This window comes from Castor canadensis, chromosome 8 (genome assembly GCF_047511655.1).
Source record: "Castor canadensis chromosome 8, mCasCan1.hap1v2, whole genome shotgun sequence".
NCBI lineage: Eukaryota > Metazoa > Chordata > Mammalia > Rodentia > Castoridae > Castor > Castor canadensis.
Genome location: NC_133393.1, coordinates 8884816 through 8904287, shown reverse-complemented (window position 1 = coordinate 8904287; position 19472 = coordinate 8884816). Strand labels below are relative to the sequence as shown.

The 19472-nt window shown below is 34.3% G+C and overlaps 1 protein-coding gene across 2 annotated transcripts in view; it reads right to left on the bottom strand.

The window, feature by feature from the left end:
• The window catches only part of Mmut (methylmalonyl-CoA mutase), a 33129-nt gene that overhangs the window by 3663 nt on the left and 9994 nt on the right, over window positions 1-19472 (bottom strand). For both annotated transcript variants that reach the window (XM_020170651.2, XM_074081982.1), the window contains exons 6-12: window positions 18049-18297; window positions 13588-13699; window positions 12466-12581; window positions 9370-9485; window positions 8260-8391; window positions 6141-6288; window positions 1502-1669 (exon numbers count right to left, since the gene is read on the bottom strand). In XM_020170651.2, the coding sequence (XP_020026240.1) occupies window positions 1502-1669; window positions 6141-6288; window positions 8260-8391; window positions 9370-9485; window positions 12466-12581; window positions 13588-13699; window positions 18049-18297 (1041 nt within the window). The remainder of the gene's footprint in view (window positions 1-1501; window positions 1670-6140; window positions 6289-8259; window positions 8392-9369; window positions 9486-12465; window positions 12582-13587; window positions 13700-18048; window positions 18298-19472) is intronic.

Below are 19472 nucleotides of genomic sequence, written 5' to 3'. Positions count from 1 at the left end.
ATATTCTTGTAGAACTTTAATTTTGCAATGACATTTAACACATCTTATTGAGCCTGTGTCCACGAGAGTAGAGATCATGTCCAATCAGCTTGACCTCACACTTGACCCACAAAGGCACTCAAAACACGTCATTGTCCTTGAGCAGGTGCCAGACATTTTTAAACTGCGTAAAAAAACCAAATGTAATATATAGTAACAGTCATCTAACAACAGGGAATCAGCTGATAAAGATACCTCCTTTTCTTCCTATTAATGCAATGTGCTTTTTGTCCTAACATCTGAGTTATGGATTTGGAATGGTATATTCAAGTGGGAGAAAATCATGGAATATTGAAACTAAAGAGTTTTTTACTTACTAAGACTTATGTAATTTTTTAAAATGTACTTTAGTGTGACAGTAAAATATCAGAAATTAGTGAATATAGGTAAAGGGCTGTCCTTTTTACTGTTTTTATTTGTGTACCTTATGTGTTAGTTTGAAATTATTTCCAAATAAAAAGTTATCATTTTAAAATGTCTTCCATATAGCTGGGCCAGATATCCTATTTCATGATGTAAGCAGGCATCATATGTTTGCTAAACTTACCTGAAAGACTTGGGGACACTGGGATACTGCTACTAAGATGGTTAGAAGATCCTGACTATAAAATAACATACTAGTGAGGGTAGACCATAGTTATTCAACTGAACTACAGAGAGTATAAACTCCACAGAGGCAGGGGCTATTATCTGTTTAAACACTGCATATTGATGTCTTCTAATTTTAAAACTAAGTGACTTTCAATTGAATACTAGTATTTTATATGTTCAATGAGCTGTGCCTTGGATAAGTGTCCCCTAAATGCCCATATGTTAAAGATTTAGTCGCAGTCCCTGGTTCTATTAGGAGATGGTAGAGCCTTTAGGAGGTGGGACCAAGTGGGAGGGAGGTCTTAGATCACTGGTAACCAAGCTTTTGGGTATGATATTAAATGTAAGAACCGAAATAATTAGGGAGCCGAAAATGTTTGGATTGTCTAAGAGCTTAGGGCATAATAATCTCCATAACTTCAAGACACATGTGTTCATAGGTAGACAGCACTAAAGAACAACAGACCTAAAACAAACAAAAAATACAACAGCCCTTAGCCAGGTGTGGTAGTGTGTGCCTGTAGTTCTAGAACTCAGAAAGCTGAGGCTGGAGGATCACTTGAGCCCAAGAATTCTAGACCAGCCTGGGCAACACAGCGGATAGTTTACTGAATATAAAGAAAGTAGGTATCTGTCATAAGTTGCTGTTTGTAAGGAGGTAGCTTTCTCATAGGATCTTGGTAACCTGTTAAATTATTCACACTCAATTAAAAGAAAATAACACTGCCCACTTTTGATCTCTCCAGAATGTATTTAGTGGAATCACTAGACAATAATTTGGCTCTAAATCTACATCTTCAGAACTACTTATAATTATCATTACTCAGAATTCCCATCACAGTACTAGAAAAATACTGGACAAGGAAACTACCTGTGGTGGTATCACCCCTCCACACATAACAAGGATATCAGGCCGTCCAAGGGCACCAAGTTCTTTGATGAGCTCAGGAACGAGGGTTTTATGGCCAGCAGCAAGTGTGCTCACGCCCACTGCATGCACATCTGCGTCCACAGCCTGTTGGGCCACTTCACGGGGAGTCTGATCAGAAAGAAAAGGTACAAATCATTGTCAGTTATTAGGTAATGAGCAATTACTAGGAAAAGCCTGTTGTCAAGTGTTCTGCCACTTAAGTCAACATTCCAATAGTTTTCTCATTAAAAATCTTTAATTAAAAAAAAACCTTATTGAGATGTAATTCATATACACTTCACCTATTTAAAGTTTGCAGTTCACTGGTTTTTAGTATATTTACACAGTTGTGCAACCATCACAAGAGTCAATTTTAGAACAGTCATAAAAAGTTGATGTGAGGCCAGTCATGATGACTCAAGTCTGTAATCCCAGCTTCTTGGGAAGCAGAGGTCAAAAAGATCGAAGCTTGAGGCCACCCTGGGCAGGACCCCATCTCAACCAATAAGCTAGGTCTGACATGTATGCCTGTCATCTCAGCTATGCAGGATGCATAAATAAGAGGATCGTGGTCCAGGCCAGCCAGGGCAAAAACAGAGGCACAACCCAAAAAAATTACTAAAATGAAAAGAGCTACGAGCATGGCTCAAGTGGTAGAGAATATGCCTAGAAAGCATGAGGTTCTGAGTTCAAACTCCAGTACCCCTATGAAAAAAGTATTGTGAATATCAGTCCGTATTTCCTCATTCTTAATATTATAAGCAGCACAAAAACTATTGCTGTAATGAACATCAATAGTATACTTGATGTTAGGTCTGAGTTAGATCAAAAATTAGTGCCCCCCAAGGACTACTCAGAAGTAATGTAGAAAAGTATTATCTCTTACTACAATTTCTTCAAAATGCATCTGTTATCCTCATTACCAACACTTACTGAATGGTTATACAGTACCAGGCAACATGTACAGTATCTGTGAAGTAAAGGACTAAACTCAAAATGCAATATAAAAAATTAAAACTTAGGTCTTAAAACAGAACAGGAAAGAATGAGGTCAGGAAGATAGAGGACAAGGAGCTCCAGACTCTTACTCTCCCATAAACACAACAAATCAACAGCAGTATATGGACTAACATTTTTATGAGAATGCTAGAAATTAGGTGTGAGGCTTCAGAACCCAGGTAAGTGGAGGCTTTGCCTCCATTAAGTGGAATTACCCACTTAAACACACAGAATCATAAAGGATACTTTAAGTATTCAATCATTAATGGAGCTGTCCGAGATTATAACCCTCTCAGCACTGAGTTTCTCACAATGCTTTAAAATAATTTTGTATAAAAGATAGTTACAAATTTGTCACTGTAAATGTAAAATTTAGGAAGAATGACATTATCACAGAAACCACTGTACAATTATAACCACAAAAAATTCATTAATCTGTAAATTTTCCATGTTTGGCAAGATTTTAAGGCTCATAATTTTAGTGTATAACCAGAAGATTCTATACTCTCAGGAATGGAACCACATATCAATACATCACAGGTAAGTCACACAGCATGTGACTTGAAAGAAGATTACATATTCTTGCATTTAATTTCTGAAGAGGTGAGAAATTCAGCTAAGCATCACAGCCATTTATATAATCCATGCTACCAAAATAGGTTAGTTCAAACTTGTATTTAATTCAGTTCCATGCTTTATGCTTATATAAATTAAACTGTATTTTATATTAATAAATGTTAAAAAATATTTTAAACTTCAAATCCAGTTTTGACTAAATTGGTCATCAATGAACTATAGGATTGTAACTTTATCCACAAAAGGCATTAATTAATATTAACATTAGTATACATATATTTATGTAACAAATTAAAAATTTTAAACAAAATTTGAAATGCTAAGATTTCAAATTACAGTTTTATACACAGGATATAAAAATGAAATGAACATGTAGTTTATTGAAATTTTCCTTTAAGTGCAATAACGGTTTAAAAATACTTCAATTTTATGAAAGAATAGTTCCTAAAACTTAAATCACTAAAATCAAAAGTGTATTATATTTGAAATCAAAAACAAAACTAAAGTACAAGAGTAACAGAATATAGAGTTCAGTCAAGCAAAGCAACTTTGTTTTAACTGAAAAAGATGGAATGGGAAAAGATTCAACTTAAAGGAAGAACAAAAGCAACCAAAATATATACACTTGAGATTCTTAACAAAATCTGCGATAAATGTTAAGGTTAAATACATTTACACAGTCATATATTAAAACAGTTCAAGGACATATCTCCAGAAGTTTGGGCTAATTCTTCCTAGTTACAATTTCCTCTAGACTCTCTCAAGTTAGTATTTTAAAATTTAAAAGGAGAAAATTCTGGAGGGAGATTGCCCAAAGACTGGGTTTCTCAAGAAGGTTTCCTACTTCACTTATCTAGGATGACCTAAATAATTGTAAAATAATGATACATCCTTCCCCTTGAAACTTCTTTTCCCACTATGCATCACATTTCATCTCAATCTGTCACTGCCTACTTCTCCACTATTTCCTTTTAATGTTCAGATTCTTTCTTTACATCTCTGTCCACATTCCTCATGCAAAGTTACATCCATTTATATAATGATAAAAGTGTCAAAACTTTGTCTCTAAAGTAGAGTCTCTCCTATGCTCCAGATGTGTGTCTAACTTATAAGGTCACCTTAGTCTTAGTGTTCTAGAAGCACTCAAACACAACATGTCCAAAATCAAACTCAGTCCCTATATTATACTCTCTCACAGTTCTGGAGTCTAGCAGGCCATAACCATAACCAGGGTGTCAACAAGACTTCTAGCCAAAGTCTTTGCCTCTTCCTAACTTCTGCTGGATGCCAACAATCCTTGGCATTTCTTGGTTTGTAGCTGCATCTCCTTAGTCTCTGCTTTTAATCTCTATTTAGATAACTAATAGCCAATTTGCTTACACATAATACTTCCATTATTTAAAAAAAAATTTTTATTAGGATACGGAATTCAGGGAAAGAGGGAAAGGAAAAGAGAATGATAGAGCATCAGTAATATTATAAAGCATTATGCCTGTGAAGGTAGAGGATATAAGGATGTGTATTGAAAACTTCATTAATTTTTGTGAAACTTTTGCTGTTTGTACCCAGCCTGCAGCTACAATTCAACCATGATTTGACAAAATTGGACTATGGATAAATGCTTATGATCTGATTCAGCAAAGAAGATATCTGCATCATTGAGTAAATGTAGTTCTCACATGGACTGACTGATACTTTTGCTTCGAGAGCAAAAAGTAAACCACAGACATATATCAGAACTTCATCTGTTTACAAGAAATATGAGTGATCTGCTTGCTAAATCATAATACTTTTTGAATACTAGAAGAATATTACCTGAAATTTTGGGGCACTTCACAAAATAATGGCAACAAATCTGACAAATTTTAAATTTAATTTGAATTATTTACATTTTCTTCATCACACTTACACATTTCAATAGTCAAGAAAATAGTAAATCAATTGCTCATTTTTAGTGTTTGCTAGTTTGCATGGTGTGAATATTCCAAATTGCCCAATGTCAATCTACCAACTGACACTACTGCAAGCTAAGCAGGAAAAGATGTACAGTAGCTCCCATGACACAGTATCTCCACCACATAGACACAAGAGACAGAGATAAACTTAAGAGCTCTTAAATGTATCGTCCCTATCCCATGAACTGCATCCTAATTTTACTTTTGCCATTAGCTGAGGCTCAATGCTTTCTCCTACTTCTGTACCTCTGCTCAAGCCAACCCTCCTTCGTAGCTAGCCCTGCTCTGCTTGTTCTCTAGGCTTTTCAAAGGCATAGCTTGGACACGGATTCCTAAGATACTTTAAATAAGTTAGGGGCCCTAATAATTATAATAATTATCACACTCTGCTGTGATTACTGGTATGTAAATCTCTCTTGTTAGAAGACTGTTATCTCTCTGAGGACAAAATTTTATCATACTCAATTCGGAGCCTAGCATCCGGTAAGTAACCTGTATATGTTTAGCAGATAAAGCTTACAGTACAAAATTAAAATGTATTTTTCAGTCAAAGATTTCTTTTTTTGTAGTTGAATAATTAGTGTTAGCATTCTAGAGAGAATTTCTACTTCACTGACCTCCGAGAAATTATTTTCTTGTCTGGGTCTGATATTCTTTCTGTAACTAAATAAAATACTAGTAGAAAGTAAGAAAAGAGAAAACCTTATGAATTAAGTTTACTCTGATGTTTGCTTTGTTTTTCAAAACACTTTCTATCAATTCCATGTGGGCTTCCTCTCACAAAAGATTAGTCAACTCTCAAAGAACACAGTAAGACCTTTGAAAGTAATCTTCAGCTTCCAATGCCAAATAAAAATTGTAGTTCTGATGTTTATTATGGCAAAGTCTGAATTAACATTAATTTTAATTTTTTTAAATTAATTGGGTTATATGCATTCAAAAATAGAGAATTTTGGAACATACTCTTTTTTTGACTTTAAAAAAAATCATCTTGGTCTGTCATCATTTTTCTACTTTTTCTAAACATGACTTAAGTCATACTCTGAAATTGTCCCAACAATTTTCAGTACCTGAAAAAGAGGGCCTATGTCCACATCAAAGCCAAGATCAGCAAACCCTGTAGCAATCACTTTTGCCCCTCTGTCATGGCCATCTTGCCCCATTTTTGCCACAAGAAGACGAGGTCTGCGACCTTCACGTTCCATGAATGTATGAACTCTAAAGAACATTTTAAAAGACAACAACGGTTAAATATTAACTGTCCAAAGGTAGGACATAAGTTTATTCACAGTAAAATTTCAGTAAATCTGTCAAGAATACCTAATCTGTTTACTTGTATTTTTTTGCTAATATCTCTATTTTAAAATGAGAACACCATTAAAACCCAGATATATTTACTACCTCCCACTTAGAGGAAAGCTCACCACAGAGAATATCATAATATGCAACATGAAAATAAAAATGATCACTTTCCACCTTCCTGAGCAAATATGACATGCAGATGTACTTACATATAAATGTTAAAGCACCTTTCTGGGCTGGAGGCATGGCTCGAATGGTAGTACACTTGGCTAACAAGTGCAAGGCCCTGAGTAAACCCTCAGCACAAGCAAAAGCAAAGCCCCTTTCAGAGTGTTTATACATATATGTGACCCACTAGCAGTGTTAAGCTGTCCCTAAATCACCCACCCTTTGCAAGAATGAATCTCCCAGCTGACTGCAATGTCTTCTTATAATGGCATGTAACCAAAACTCTTGTTTAAAATGACAAATTTTTACCAAACATGAAAAAGTACTACATTAATTTTTGCTAAGTGAAAAAAAGAATATTCCTTTTGATAACTTTTACCTTGATTGTTTTAGTATTTATATAATGTATAAGTATTAACACAAAGTTTTAAAAGGAAGTTTATTACAAAGGTTGATAAAACCAACCATCAAGAAGTCAGTTTTAACATCTGAGAAACACAATCACATTATTCTATATTTCCATGTCATGCTGTGGCCATGTTATTGTCAGGTCAGTGAAGACTGATCTTATTTCCAAAAGGAACCTAAGATTTCTGTCATTGTAGTTATTCAAGCAATTGAACAATGTGAACAAACTTAAGAAAATATAAAAGTCTACCACAGTATGCAGATTGACAGCTGTATCACCAGGAAGCTATGGAGCAATACAAGGGTTACATAAACATCTGTTTAAATGGGAAACTCCTAAAGGGGACTATGGGGAAAGTTCAAGATATTATCAGTTTTACTAAAACTAATATTAGTTTTCATATTTAATTTACTCTTTAATAATTAGTAAATAATATATGTCATACAATTATATATAGTCATGCTTAAAACATGGACATATTCTGAGAAATGTATCATTAGGTGATTTCATCATTGTGTAAACATTATAGAGTGTATTTACTTACACTTAGACTGTATGGCCTACTACACACTTAGGCTCTATGATGCATATGGTATAGCTTATTGCTCTTATAGCAATGATGAACAAAACAATGAGATTAAATCAAATACAAGAGAAAATGATATACTCAAGATACACTGCAAGTACAAAATTACGGGGCTGCTACCTACATAACATTGCATACTATTTTACAGTAGATCTTTTAAATCGGTAGAAAGAATATACCTTACAATAACAACAAAAATTATAGCATCCTAGTAACAGAGCTGTTTGTTTTCATTAAGAATTACCTTCTATAATGACTGTATGTACTATGCTTCTGTATGACTGGCAGTGAACACATGTATACAGCATCACAACAAACACATGAATAATGCCTGTACCACCATGTCACTGTGTCTATTGCTGTATCACTAGGAAATAATCTTATAATCATACCATCGTATACATGGTCCAACACTGAACAAAATGTCAATATTCATATTGGTGCATGACTGTATATTTATGATCATATATTACACATGACAAATAAATTATATACCACATATATCACGAATCATATATTATGCCATTACATATTATGTTAGTTATGCAACCAAAATAACAGTATTTAATTTAGTGTTTTTCAGTTTTACGAGAATCACAGACTAATAGAAAAGACAATTCAAATATTTCCCAAGTTGTATGTGAGAAAACTAAGCCTAGAGTAGAATTAAGGGAATTGTGTTAATGGACAAAAGAAATTCTAGCTTAAGAATCTTACATATTACCTTTTGATAGCAGATGTTATCTCCTTACTTTCTCCAAATTCCTGGCGATATGCTCCACTTACCATACGATCACTAGCTTGATGTTCACCAAATACCTTTTTCATGGCATCTGTGATTTCTCCAACTGTGCATCTAAAATATTAAACACAGGTTCCAGTAAGATCATTATTTTGAAATAATAGATATTTGTTTATCATAATGGTCAATACAATTAGACATATTTTATTATATACATAGAAAACAGACTGTCAAAAACTTAAAACAAGAATTTTCTAATGCATGAAAGCATTTTCCATATACATTCCAAGTCCAATTTCAAAATCTGTCAACCAAAACAAAATGACTAAATGACCTGAAAATTACAAATAGACAAGTACCTGAAAGCTACTCAATAATTCCCCACTTAACAATACAAATGAAGAGGAAGACTCCCACTGATATTTTTTATAAGAGGTTAAGTCTTTGAGTATGTTCCATCCAAAAAGGAGGCTGCTGATGAACTTAGTTATATATTACAGAAGAAAACAAAATAAAGTATGTCAAGATGTCAACAAGAGAGGAGACTGGGAACAATTTTGAAAATTATTCTCCTACCATCACGTTCCCCCCCACCTTCTCACCCTACTTTCATCTTAAAACAATACATGGCTTTAGCAAAAGGGGAAAAAGATTGGGACAAAGCAGGGGGTTGCTCTACTGGTTACTACATGGTTAAGAATAATTCAGAAGCAATGACAATAAGTTTTATCAATTTTCAGATAAATGCTTCCACACCCCTACCAAGGACTATCAGTATCAAGGTAGCATGTATAACCTTGATGATATACTTGAATATATCAGATTTCAACCTGTAAATCCATGAAACAGATTCATCATAGCAGCTTGAAATGTTCTGAGTTACAGTGGAATACACAGGTATTAAATATCCTATACAAAGTACATGAATGTTTCAAATGCACAGGAACAAGAGTTGGATTTATTATAGTTTCCATTATTCTCTTTTGGGCTCAAAAAGCCTATAGGATCAATCTTTCACTTGGATATACTCTGAAAAAGCTAAACTGGTCAAACTTGTAGTATTTGGAAATGTCCACACTTGTCTATCCTTACCTTGCACGAGCTGCGTCCACTGCAAGAGCCAAGATATTCCCATCCCCACTGGCAGCACACTGGGTTAGTGCAGCAAGACACTGTTCAGCCAAAGCTTGATCCCTGCTGGATTTGACCTTATGAGAAAAACCAAGGACATGGACAATTTGTGTGAAATGGGAGTAAAATACATAACAAGAGATTAAGCCTTAATATATACTGTACTGAATTTCTTCTGTAATCCTAACTTCAAACATAGGAGAAAAAAATGAAGAGAATAATATGTAACCTAAGAAGTACATTCCTGAATTTAATTCATTCACACAGAATTTCCCGAAATAATTCTAATTTGGTGTAACCCTGATAAATCAGAAATGAGCAGGGAAATATTACCTGCTGATCTTCTAAGTAACAATTTAGGCTTTTAAAAAGTATCAAAACATTGAAGGCAAGTGACTCTCTTAAAGAAGCACCTCAAAGGAACCAGAGAGATTAATAGTCAGAGGGAAAAAATAATAGGTCAGAACTTAGAGAACAGTTTCATTGCATTTTGTTTCTTTTAACTAATTAAAAATACATTGGTAATAATACATATCTATGCATATACATATATTGCTATTGTTTGTGTTTAAAAATAATCCCAACAGGAGGGAGGGCGGGATAGAGAGAGAGAGAGAGGGAAACCAAGAAAGAGACAATGAAAAGCACTAAAAAGACTTTCCCCCAGGTCCAAGCTCTACTCTGCTCTACCAACACTTTATAAGCTGCACCAGTGGCAAACTAGGACACTGCTCAAAATGCCACCAGTATCACAGAGTCTCTGCAACCAGAAGTAGAACAGGAAATTTATGCTGAAGCAGGAAAAACTGCACTGCAGATTCTCTATGAAAATGTACATTTTTCTTTATATGTTATAGATTTTGAAATCTAAAATTTCTGTCCTAAGGAAAGGCAATACAGTATAGCATGGTTTTCATCAAGTATGAGTTCTAACCCATTACAAAACAGCAATGTAGAATTACTGGAGTGATCAGCATTTACAAGATAGAATAGAATAAAAATACCAACGCGCACAGGATAGTTTGCAAAAGTACTATTTTGTGAAACTTTTACCTTGGCTATGAGTGCATTTTTACATGTGCATGTAAATAAGCATGCAGATAAAATGTGTTCCTTACTGTGACTCATGGTCAAAGAAGTTGGAATTACATTGTTATAGAGTAGAGAACATAGACAAAGAGTCACACTGAGGTTCAATTTCTAGCACTGACATTTGTTAGCTAAAGACATAAGAAAATTAGTATCATCTCCCCATATTAATTGTCTGCCAAACTGGATTGATGAAAAGAATAAATAGAGCTCTCATGAGGATTAAACGAGCATGGGCGCACACACCAGCAATCCCAGCTACTCAGAAGGAGGAGATGGGGAGGATAGTCAAAGTCAGCCTTGGGAAGAAAATAGTGAGACCCCATCTCAGCCAACAGGCTGGTGTTGTAGCATTGACCTGTGATCCTAGGTACATGGGAAGCTGTAGACAGGATAAATGAAGCCTGATGCTGGCCATAGGCAAAAACACAAGACTCTACCTGAAAAATAACTGTAAAAGGATTGGGAGTGTGGTTCCAGTGGTAGAGCTCCTGCCTAGCAAGTGCAAGGCACTGAATTCAAGCCTTAGTACTGAAAATAAGTCTGAAGAAAGGATTTAATGAGAAAATGCATATCAGAAAATGCAATTTGTGACATAGACTAGACTTGTATTTATAAAAGTAACAGTAATAACAAGAACTAAGAGAGTCATGCTTTTAGGAAACAAGAGCTTTAGCAAATATCATCTCTATTTACAGCCAGAGTAACATTTATACAGTTAATCATTCAACCCTTGCCATGTAGCTTTACAAATATGTTTAAGACAAAGGATTATCCCTAATTATAGGGGATTTCAAGATATTCAGCTCAAGCAATAATTATCATTTACAAAAATTTTCTAATTAAATTGATGCATTAATTAAGCACTATTAATGGAAGCACAGTTGTAGTCATAGTGATATAACAGTAAGTAAAGCAAAATTCTGCCTTTGTGGCCTTTCATTTCATTAGGTTTATTTTCATTTTATTCATTAAAAGAAAGAGAAACAATAAACACATGAGCAAAAAAGTATCCACTTTAACAGAAAACTAATGCAGACTAAACTAAGAAGTGACTGGAGCAGTGGAGTAGGGTGCCATTGTAAAGTAGGGGTCACTGGAGCAGAGACTGCAAAGTACAGCTCTCTGGGATCAATAAGAATACTCTTTCTAAGAGTAAGTAGTGAGCTATAATTATCAGAACAACAGATTACTAAAATTCATGAAGTAAATAATACATGATAAAATTAACTGGAGCTAGGCATTGGAGTAAAACAACTTAATACCAAATTACTGTTGAGGTGGTTCAGTTTGAGGGAAAAATGTTAACATTACAAGAGAAAGTATTGTTATAATCACTTGTAAAAGAAAAACATTAGAAAATCTAAACTTTAGCTCAGCATTGAAAAGTGCTCAGGGCACCACAGCAGGAATGTATTTCAGTATAAAGCTGTTTCATGTTTTTACCTAAGGTGAAAGTAAACTTTTATAATAGAAGAAGCTACATTTGGTCCTGATCCTAAGAAGTGACTCTAGGTTAAAAATCAGGAAAAGGTTACATCAGAACCTCCATTTCTGCTAAACGAGCACTAGAGTCAGGAAACCCACATTCAAATCACAGCTCTTCCAGTTATGGTGTAAACTTGAACAACTAAAAGATACTCTCCAATCATCAGTTCACACATCTGCTCAGAAGTAAAAACAGTAACTATGTGTTAAATAAAATAATACACAAAGCCACAACAATTTAGGCATGCACTTAGCATACTGAGTCCACAGTAAGTATTCAATAGAATACCAGGACTAGATTGAATCCTGGCTATTCAGTTATTTATTCCAAGCAGGTTTTCTCAATGTGTTATCTTTATTTTTAAAATGATGAGAAATAATACCCACCTGATATGGTTATTGTAAAGATTAAGTAGAACAATGTGACTTAGAACCCAGAATACAGAAAATACTTATAAAATAATAGCTCTTACATAATACCTGCAGCAGTTTTTCAATCTGCTTCTTTCGCACTGAACTGTTGTCAATTGCCAGGACTTCTACAGATTCTTCTTTTTCCAACTGGTACTTATTTACTCCAACAATTACTTCAGAACCTGTTAATTTCCCAGAGGGAAACAGTATGTAGCCTTTATTCCCAAATAGTAGCCTAACAGTAATATTATGATTATCATATATTTTCCTTAAAAGTTTAATATTTTTAAGTAGTATTCTTAACTCTTAAGAAAACTCCCAATCTAGGAGGAGCATGTGAGGAGAAAGAAAAGTTATACATCAGAATCTCTCTAAGGGAGCATCTTTACTATTCTTCCAACTACACATTTTCTTATAGTTTTTGATAAACTTTCTTATAGCACTATATATAATGAAAACAATCAGAGCAGTTACCATGTTAGATGGTAGAGAAAGAACTGACACCCAATAGCTTTTCTTATAATTTCTGAAATTCTCTTAGAGCTAATCACATTTAAACAAAAAATGACAAATACTTTCAGAATCTATGTGATAAATGAAAACTTTGAATTTATTTCCTTACATGATAAAGAATCTATTTTTCCTCAAGCTATCAGATTATCATTCATATCTAAAGAGAACCACTATTTCTGCTGGGGTTACATTCCTTCTTACTACCTTCATAGAACTTAACACATGCCATAATTATTTTATGTGTTTACTTGTTCATTTTCTCTCTTTACTACACTGTAAAGCTTTATGGGCACAAACTTTATGTATCCTGTTCACAGATGCTTGCCCAGGCATAGTAAGTAACTCAATCACACACTAAAAAGCATCCGATGACTGAATGAATACTCCCACCCAGAGCACAGTGGCCATCAGTAACATCATAGGCCATACCCACTCATACACACACGTACATGATGGATGTGCATTCACACATATGTACATATGCTTGCCTGTGTGCATCCAGTATAGACATATGGATAGTCATATAAGAAAAAAACTCCATTTTTCTATTATTTTTGTTTTATTATTTTTACTTTTAATTAGTGTCTATCAATTATACATGTTGCCTTCAGATGGAAATTAATATTTCTTTTTAAATACTGAGTTTCATATACAAACACTCCTACTTTCTCTTACCAGAATCTATTCTAGCTTGTCTTCGGGCAGCACATTCTTCAATTCGAAGTTTAGGTATTCCCTCAGCTACAGCTTTAGCCATTCCACCCATTTCTTCAATTTCATTAATGAGCTAAAAAGAAAAGCAGATTAAAAAACTAGAAGAGAATATGAAAAATTTTAAGTATGCAAATTAGTTCTGAAAGCTATATAATTACTAGTAGTATTAATAAAATTGTAAGGTAAATGCTAGTATTTCATAAGAAAGAAATTAATAAGCAAGGTAATTAATTAGAATTTGTGTGTTTAAAGTTACTTGAAAAGATAATGAAAAAACTAGTAAGTATATTCTAAAAAACACAAAATTTCTCACTCAAGTGAGAAAACCAAAGACTGTATCAAGTCTCTAACCTTCAGTTTTAGTTACATAAATAAAATTCTGTTACATAAACTCTTTAAGAAAAATGTATTTTAAAATGTAATTGTATATTTATTTATCTAGTTAGTCTTGATGTTTTGAGACAGGATCTCACTGTGTATCTCAGGCTGGCCTGGAACTCATGATCCTCCTGCCTCTGCCTCCTAAGGCCAGGATTACAAGAGTGCACCACTAGCAATTGTACTTTTTTTTTTTTCGTTCATATGTGCACACAATGTTTAGGTCATTTCTCCCCTCTTCCTCCCGCACCTTCCCTCTCCCCCTCCCTTGCTTCCAGGCAGAAACTGATCTGCCCTTATTTCTAATTTTGTGAAGATAAAGTATAAACAATAATAGAAGGACAAAGGGTTTTTGCTAGTTGAGATAAGGATAGCTATACAGGGAGATTCCTCACATTGCTTTCCTGTACATATGTGTTACATTCTAAGTTGATTCTTCTCGAACTAACCTTTTCTCTAGTTCCTAGTCCCCTTCTCCTATTGGCCTCTGTCACTTTAAAGTTTCTGTATTAGCTCCTTTGTATTGAGGACATCAAATACTCTCATGTTTTTTGGGTTTCTTACCTATTCTCATACCTTCCCTTGTGTGCTCTCACCTTATCATGTGACCAAAGTCCAATCCCCTTGTTGTGTTTGCCCTTGATCTAATGTCCGCATATGAGGGAAAACATTCAATTATTGGTCTTCTGAGCCTGGCTAGCCTCACTCAGGATGATGTTCTCCAGTTCCATCCATTTACTTGTGAATGATAAGATTTCATTCTTCTTCATGGCTGAGTAGAACTCCATTGGGTATAAATACCACATTTCCTTAATCCATTCGTCAGTAGTGGGACATCTTGGCTGTTTCCATAATTTGACTATTGTGAATAGTGTTGCAATAAACATGGGTGTGCAAGTGCCTCTGGAGTAACCTATGTCACATTCCTTTGGGTATATCCCCAGGAGTGGGATTGCTGGATCATATGGCAGATCTATGTATAGATTTTTAAGAAGCCTCCAAATTTTTTTCCAGAGTGGTTGTACTAGTTTGCATTCCCACCAGCAGTACACGAGGGTTCCTTTTTCCCCTGCATCCTTGCCAACACCTGTTGTTAGTGGTGTTTCTAACGATGGCTATTCTAACAGGGGTGAAGTGGAATCTTAGTGTGGTTTTGACTTGCATTTCCTTTATGGCTAGAGATGGTGAGCATTTTTTTCATGTGCCTTTTGGCCATTTGAATTTCTTCTTTTGAGAAAGTTCTGTTTAGTTCACTTGCCCATTTCTTTATTGGTTCACTAATTTTGGGAGAGTTTAGTTTTTTAAGTTCCCTGTATATTCTGGTTATCAGTCCTTTGTCTGATGTGTAGCTGGCAAATATTTTCTCCCACTCTGTGGGTGGTCTCTTCAGTTTAGATACCATTTCTTTTGTTGTGCAGAAGCTTTTTACTTTTATGAAGTCCCATTTATCTATGCTATCTCTTAGTTGCTGAGCTGCTGGGTTCCATTGAGGAAGACCTTGCCTATACCTATTACTATCAAAGTGTTTCCTACTCTTTCCTATACTAACTTCAGAGTTTTGGGTATGATATTAAGGTCCTTGATCCATTTTGAGTTGATACTAGTACAGGGTGATAAACATGGATCTAGTTTCAGTTTTTTGCAGACTGCTAACCAGTTTTCCCAACAGCTTTTGTTCAAAAGGTTGTCTTTTCTCCATCATATATTTTTAGAACCTTTGTCAAAAATAAATTGGGTATAGTTGTGTGGATTCATATCTGGGTCCTCTATTCTGTTCCACTGATCTTCATGTCTCTTTTTGTGCCAATACCATGCTGTTTTTATTGCTATTGCTTTGTAATATACTTTGATGTTGGTTATTGTGATACCTCCAGCATTGTTCTTTTTGCTGAATATTGCCTTGGCTGTTTGCAGTCTCTTGTGTTTCCAAATGAATTTTAGGTTAGATTTTTCAAAATCTTTGATGAATGTCATTGGAATTTTGATGGGAATTGTGTTGAACATATAGATTGCTTTTGGTAGTATAGCCATTTTTACTATGTTGATTCTTCCAATCCATGAGCATGGGAGATCTTTCCACCTTCTGTAGTCTTCCTCAATCTCTTTCTTCAGGGGTTTATAGTTTTCCTTGTAGAGGTCATTCACATTCTTTGTTAAGTTTACTCCTAAGTATTTGATTTTTTTTTTCAGGCTATTGTAAATGGAATTGTTTTCATACATTCTTTCTCAGTAGCAATTGTACTTTTAATTTGAGCAAGAGAAATCATATCACTCCATCTTTAACTAAACCAGGAAGTATTTAAACCATCAATCATAGCCATATATATAAAAGTAGAAAACAGACGTTGGAATGATGTATGGCTTAGAAAAAAGGAATAAGATCCAACTTGCTTTTCTCTGAAGAATTCAGGAAAGAAGAATCCGTATCAGAGTATACTGAAGAAAAGGGTAACAAAGAAAGCTAAAAAGATGAGGGCTACTTGTAACTTTGCAATTACCCCGACATCTGTCAGGAAAATCAAAGTTTACTCTCTGCAGAACAGATCTAGAAAGGCAGTGAACTATCAAACACCAAATACAAGAGAAGAAAGGATAAAATGTAATATTGAAATAAAAGCCTGAATTCTGATGGGTGAGATTATAGAGAAAAGGGCAGGAAAAAAGACAACATTGAGTGAAGAAGAAAACTTTCAAAAATATCATTAACATCCTATTGATAGGAAGAGATTCTGCATTATTGAAAGAAAATACCATGATACACAAGAGGAAAAATTAGAAGACAAAATGAGCTCTTAGAAATAAAAAAAATGGCATGTTAATGCTAAAGTACTTAAGTAGAAAGATCATGTATCTCCAAGTAAACAGAACAAAAGTCAGAGAGGGATTACAGAAAAGAAGATTAGCACATTATTTAAGGAGGTCCAGTACCTATGACTAGGAGTTTTGAAAAGAGAAGCCATGGAAAAAGTATCAGGAAGAAATTATCAAAGAACTAATACAAGAAATAATCCCAGAGCTATGAAAATATTTTTAAAAGGGTAAGATGGAAAAGACTCAAAGATTCAGTACAATGCAGGAAAAATACACACAGCAGGGTATATATCAACATAAAAAGAAGAGAGACTGACACTTTCAAAAAGAAAGACCTTGAGTGATCAGCATAAAATTTCTGGTCAGACATACTGCAACCTAGAATAAGAAGCTAGAACAAAGAACACACTGGTGCTTACAAACTTGCTTATCAATTTCTTAATGAAATAACTTCAAACCTAGTCAGACTATCAGTCAAGTGTAGGAGAGAATAAAGAAAATTTCAAACATGTAAAGTTCTAAATAGTTTGTCTCCCATGAGCTATTTCTAGGAGGTTGCTAAGAGAAGTACTTCAAAATAAGAGATAGACATTCGATTCAGATTTCAGAATTCAACAGAGGAGAGTAAAAAGTTACTTCCAGGATAATGGCCAAGAGAAGTCAAAGGTTCACCATAGCCAGAAGGCCTAGAGAGAAACCTGTTTAAATCCAGTGAGAATAGTAGAACACCATGGAAAGGACTGTATTAAGGGATAATTACATTGAGAAGAAGAGAAGAGGGAAAGAAGAGGTATGAACCAGCTAAAATTCTAAACTTCCATACCAGGAAAACAATAGATAATGTTTGAGTGTAATGTCTAATGTCTAAAATTGACAAAATTAAAAGAAACAGTAGACATGTATGATTTTAAAGTTTGTAGATAAAAACAAACAAAAAAAAAAGAGTATGTAGCTTGCTCCAGGAAACAGGAAGAAGACAATGGAAGACTAAGGGCTACTGTTTATTTGCATAAGCTTTTTAACAAAGTTGTCTTTTTAACTCTGACCAAAACATTTTAATACAAATATATTTTTTAAATTTCAGTACTGAAACTATAAAATCAAATTACATGTTCCTTTTTTCTCACATTTTAAAAATTTTGATATCAATTTAAAAATGATTAGATTTATAAATCAATAAATCTTTATGAATCTAAAAATCTTGAAAGCAGGTTGTAAAGAGGAGAAACTGACCTTCAAAGCAGCATCATAAACATCATTTGTGAGTGATTCCATCATATGTGAACCTCCCCAAGGATCGGCCACTTTGGGAATCCCAGATTCCTCCTGAATGATGATCTGCGTATTCCTCGCAATTCGAGCACTTTTCACAGTTGGCAAACCCAGAGCTTCATCAAAAGAATTTGTGTGCAAGGACTGAGTCCCTCCAAACACAGCTGCCATTGCTTCTATTGTAGTCCGGATAATGTTATTGTAAGGATCCTAAAACATTTGGCAAAAAATGAAAAACAAAACAAGGAAACAGTTGATAGACATCACAGCTATAAAAGATGATATAATTAAGCACTGACTTCTGTTTACTGTCTATGCCAATGTCCACATTAGGCTTAATGAACTTGGACAAATTAGTGAACAAGCTGGAATAAGAATTAAGAGCCAGCTGGGTATGGTGGTGCATACCTCTAATCCCACTACTGAGGAGGGTTGAAAGTTTGAGACCAGTCTAGGCTACACAGTAAGTTTCAAGCCAGTGTGGGCTACATAATGAGATCCTGGCTCAATATAAAAGGGAGGGCGGGGGCTAATGGAATGGATCAAGTGGTAGAGCATCTGCCTAGCAAGCATGAGACTCTGAGTTCAAACCCCAGTACCACCAAAAAAAAAAGAATTAAGAACCAAAGTGTCTAGTCTACGCTTAAATACTAAAATACTGTCTTTTATAATTCTCTTGAAATATAAAGTATTTGTGGTGCATACTTTTATATTGCCAAATATTGTGCCATAAATATATCATGAAAGTACAGCTTTTCTACTTGGGTTATATCTCCTTACCATCTCAAATTATTTTGTATACCTCAAATTATCTACCACAATGATGTGCACCAAACAAGCACTCATAGTGAACAACAAAACAGATCAACCCTGAATTATGAGGTGGGAAATTAGGGTTGTAGTTTACATATTCCTAATGATGATTTGGGCATGTCATTGGGCTTCTCTGAATTTCAGTTTCCTTTGTTTAAAATAGTAGATTAAGACAAAAAAGATTATTAAAGTTCTTTCCAACCTCAAAATCTCTACTTCTTCATTCATAAGGACCTGAAATTATATTTCATATGGAGCAAATCAATTGTTACTCACTTTTAAATGTATAGGATCAATGCAACTTTGAAACTTTAAACTTGTTACTTAAGTGATAAAAGTCTTTAAATGGTATGTTGGCTTGCATGCTTATTTAGAACACAATTTTAATAAATAACATATATATGTGAGTGTATATTAAATTTTAATTAGGCAGTTTTATGCTAAAATTATAATTCTTAGAATTATATATGAGATTAATTAAAATGGCTTTTACTTGTCATCAATTTGTTTTTTATTTTTCAAAAAGTAAAATAGCACCATAAGCTAAGATGTAAATGATTTTATATTGTTGA